Raw genomic sequence first — 4,833 nt, 5'->3', positions numbered from 1 at the left:
CCCACATATCCCAAAATGCACTGCATGGAGAGGTAGAGGAGGAGGAGCAGAGTGAGAAAGATGAAGAGGAGAGCATTGCTGTAGAGAAAAGATCTTAAATCTTTTTTCTGATTCTCCTGCTGATCTCATCCCTGATACAGGAAATAATGATGTAACGATGATGATGGTGATGATGATGATGGTGATGATGATGGTGATGATGATGATGATGATGATGATGATGGTGATGATGATGGTGATGATGATGAAATGAGAGGTGAAAAGGAATGAATATAAAACGTGTAAAAGTGTGGATCAGAAATGCCACTGCTGATGTTTTATATTCAGAGTGTAAATTTTATTTGGAACATCAGGAGGCGTGTCTGCACATATAAACACATGCACACACACACCACACGCACACACGCACACACATATACACACAAACACACATGCACAAACACATACACACACACACACACATACACACACACACACACATACACACACAAACACTTGCACAAACTGTTTACACAATCATTAAGTCTTTAAATGCTACACTTTGATGTCTTTATTTTCTGATCTCTAAATATAAATCTATAAAACTCTAAACTTAAAACTGAAATATCAAACTTTCAACTTTATTTCCTCTTCACTGAAAATGCTGAAGAAACTGATGATGATGATGATGATGATGATGATAAATAACTCATAAGCATGTTCACGTGCTCTGTTCCTCTGCACTTCTCTCCACATGATTCTACAATAAAGAAATAAAGATCTGAACTTCACACGGTGTTGATGATCTTTTTATCTGAACTTTGGTGCAGCATGTTTGGTGAGCAGATTCCTGCAGTTTATTATGTAGAAGCTTCATACAAGCAGAACTTCACACTATACAATTTCCATTCCAGTTTTGATCCCAGGCACAAAATAAAACAGAGGTTGGAGATGTGAGGAAGAACCTGTGAAGAATCGGCGGTTGTGCTTCTGAGGGTGAAGGTTCTCATTAGCGCTGCTGTACATCCGTTCGGGGTTTTAGCACCTCCTGGCGGTCTGCTTGCTTCATTACACTTTGTTTTCTTTCTCCGAAAAACAAAATGGCGGCCTCGAAGGAAACTCATTAAATAAACTTTCTTTCGATTTCTCCCATTAGGGGGCGCCACAGCGGATCACCCGTGTTCGATTTGGCACGTTTTTACGCTGGATGCCCTTCCTAACGCAACCCTCCCAATTTATCCGGGCTTGGGACCGGCACTAAGAGTGCAATGGCTTGTGCAACCCGAATGGCTGACTTGAAGGGAACTCATTAAACATCATATATTAAAAAACAGGCGGTAAATAAAGTTGTTGTGGTTGTTAAAGTCCACAATGTTAACATTTTCTCATATCTTAAAAATCCGCCAGTTAAATTCAAACGTGAATTTACTCATGAGATTATTAAAACTACACCGTTTAATGAATCTGATTCTCTTTTACTTAAATTTTTGTTAATTTGTTATTCTTTACCAGCTCTCCTATCTCCTGGTGTATATAAGAGCCCGGACTCAGAACCTAAGAGCCGCGCCGTCACGGTGGCCGAGAGGTTAAGGCGTTGGACTCGAAATCCAATGGGGTTTCCCCGCACAGGTTCGAATCCTGTTCGTGACGATCGACTTTTATCCTGAAATAAAGAAAAAATTAATTCATTTCACACTTTTTAGTTAAAATATAATAATTAGTACATTAATGACAAAAAAATTATTTTCAACTAAAAAAATAGAGAACAAGCACCTGCACCTTGGTATAATAGTCATACGCATGCCCCCAAGAGAATAACACGTAATCTGGAGAGAAAATGGAGGAAAACTAAATTGGAGGTATTTAGAATTGCGTATAAAGACAGTATGCTTAGCTACAGACAGGCGCTAAAAGCTGCTAGAGCTGAACACCTGAGCAAAAATGTAGAGAAAATAACAAAAACAATCCCAGGTTCGGTTTTAGTACAGAAGCTAAACTAAATACAAATCAGGGATCTGAAAAATGTGTTCCATCACAGTTTAGTAGTGAGGACTTTATGAATTTCTTCACTGAAAAAATGTATAGTATTAGAAAAACAATTGTGGCGGTCGAACCTCTGACAGCATCTCCTGATCCAGTCTCACCTACAACTCCACAACTCCACTGTTTTACATGTACAGGACAGGAAGAGCTGTATGATCTTATTACCAAAGCTAAATCAACAAGATGTCAGTTAGATCCAATTCCAACTAAACTACTGAAGGAAGTGTTCCATACAGTGTGTTAAAGAAATAAAAGACTGGATGACTCATAACTTTCTATTATAAAATTCTGATAAGAAAGAGATTTTGCTCACCGGCCCAAAAACCAGTACACAGAAGCTCCAGCATCTCCAGCATGTTCTGTAACTACTAGTTCAACAGTAAAAGACCTGCGAGTTATTTAAGAGCAACTTGTCTTTCAATAATCATATCAACCATGTTACAAAAACAGCTTCTTTCATCTTAGAAATATTGCTAAGCTAAGAAACATGTTATCTATATCTGATGCAGAGAAGCTCGTCCATGCGTTCATGACCTCCAGACTGGACTATTGTAATGCATTACTAGGTGGAGGTCCTGCATCCTTAATAAACAAGCTTCAGTGAGTTCAGAATGCAGCAGTCAAATCTGCATATGCAATAACACAGAGCTTCTGAGTTTTAAACACTTCTCAACTTGTCCCACTTTGTTTGCTAAACACTTGAATGAGGCGAGTTTACAACAATACTTTATTTTATTTTTACATTAAAACAATTACAATGTGAATTTTATCTGTCATAATGTGTAACAATCACTTTCATTTGCTATGTAATCATCAATAACTGATCCTGAATTGAACAGTTCAAATGATGCAGTTAATATCAGTGTGAAGTGATTATTACTGAGTCACTTCTTTAATCAGAATGCCGTAAGGACGGATGGAACTCTCCACGATCTCCTTCTCCTGCTCCGCTGTGCTGCCCTCAGGAACAGGGATGAGCCAGAAACCTGGTTTCTCTGTAATTTTTCGTGTTCTGATGACACTGTAGGTTTTCCCGGTTTTCATGGATATGAAAGTCTTGGTGTATCCCTTTGCAATTGTAATGTCAGGAGTTGAATAAATGCCGCGTCCGTATGCACATCTATTTCCAGCTTTAAAATGTAAGTGTGCGATTCCTTTAGCACCTTCGATGGTGAATTCACCACTGGTATCATTGTTGGAGTGAACATTCCTCCCAGTGCTAATGCTAAGGAGGCACGGTGTGAACTCTAAGGCACTATGCAGAATGCTCACCCCGACGGATTGTTGATTATCGCCGGAGAATTCAACCATGTGAATCTCAGGACTGTGCTCCCTAAACTTCATTAGCATGTGGACAGCGAACATGCTGGATCTTGTTAACACTAACATCCCCAGCACGTATCGTGCAGAGCCCCGCCCCCATCTCAGATACTCAGACCACCGCTCTGTTATGCTAATTCCAGCATACAGACCGCTCATCACATGCTGTAAACCGGTTCTGAAACAGGTGAAGGGCCAAACTGTCCCATGCCATCCGAGAGGCGAAGCACCAACATGCAAAGAAAATCCAAGACCACTTCCAGGACAGCGGAGACACCCGGCGCATGTGGCAGGGTATCCAGGTGATCACGAACTAGAAGAAACTTCACCTGCTTATGACCTTAAAGAGTTAACCCACAAAAGTCTGCTGGCCAGACCTGGCAATGTGCTCGGGAATGTTCACAACAGCTAGCGGATGCCTTCACAGACATCTTCAACATCTTCGGAGGAATGGAGAAGGAGTGTGCTGGTACTGATCTTTAAGCATAAGGGAGATGTGCAGACCTGCAGTAACTACAGGGGAATACAGTTGATCAGTCACACCATGAAGTTATGGGAAAGAGTAGTGGAAGCCAGGCTGAGAGAAGAGGTGACCATCTGTGAGCAACATTATGGTTTCATGCTGAGGAAGAGAACCACAGACACATTATTTGCTTTGAGAATGTTGATGGAAAAGTATAGAGAAGGACAGAAGGAGCTGCATTGTGTGTTTGTGGATTTAGAGAAAGCGTATGACAGGGTGGAGAGAGGAGTTGTGGTACTGTATGAGGAAGTCTGGTGTGTCAGAGAAGTATGTGAGGGTGGTGCAGGACAGGTATGAGGACAGTGTGACAGCAGTGAAGTGTGCAGTAGGAACAACAGACTGGTTCAGGGTGAAGGTTGGACTGCATCAAGGATCGGCCCTGAGCCCTTTCCTGTTTGCAGTGGTGATGGACAGGCTGAAGGACGAGGTCAGACAAGAGTGTCCGTAGACTATGATGTTTGTCTTAAAAGTAAGGAGAAGGTTGAGAAAAGCCTGGAGAGGTGGAGGTACACGCTGGAGAGAAGGGGAATGAAAGTTAGTAGGAGTAGGACAGAGTACATGTGTGTGAATGAGAGGGAGGGCAGTGGAGTGGTGCGGTTGCAGGGAGAAGAGGTGGAGTAGTGTGTGTGTGTGTGTGTGTGTGTGTGTGTGTGTGTTCACTCTGACCAAATGATTTATAAAAATCGGTCTTGAACATCTGTACCGGTGTAACAGCAGGAGGTTTAATGACACGAAACTAAAACAGCATGATGGTGGTAGTTGTGGGCGGGGCTTATGCAGTGGATGACGTGTGAAACGTGATCATTCTGGTGAAAGCAGATGATTCAGAGTAGTGTTTTGGAAGATTTCAATGATCATTTTAGTGTCTTGGTTCTTTGAATTTTGTTCATTAAAATTAACAAATCTATTTTGAGTGATTTAGTTCAAGTCGTTTCTTTAACTCGTTATTAACCTGCATAGCGTCAATG

The 4,833-nt window shown here is 41.4% G+C and overlaps 1 protein-coding gene across 1 annotated transcript in view; it reads left to right on the top strand.

Moving 5' to 3' along the window:
• The window catches only part of cavin2b (caveolae associated protein 2b), a 4,901-nt gene extending 4,131 nt beyond the window's left edge, over positions 1–770 (top strand). Inside the window, exon 3 of the mRNA XM_083526832.1 lies at positions 1–770. This exon is cut by the window's left edge and continues 688 nt beyond it. Within this exon, the coding sequence (XP_083382958.1) occupies positions 1–98 (98 nt within the window). The 3' untranslated portion in view covers positions 99–770.
• The last annotated feature ends 4,063 nt before the right edge of the window (positions 771–4,833 follow it).

This window comes from Silurus aristotelis (genome assembly GCF_946808225.1).
Source record: "Silurus aristotelis genome assembly, chromosome: 2".
Lineage (NCBI taxonomy): Eukaryota > Metazoa > Chordata > Actinopteri > Siluriformes > Siluridae > Silurus > Silurus aristotelis.
The sequence above is the reverse complement of the archived record's forward strand: the minus strand, read 5'-3'. Positions and strand labels throughout refer to the sequence as shown.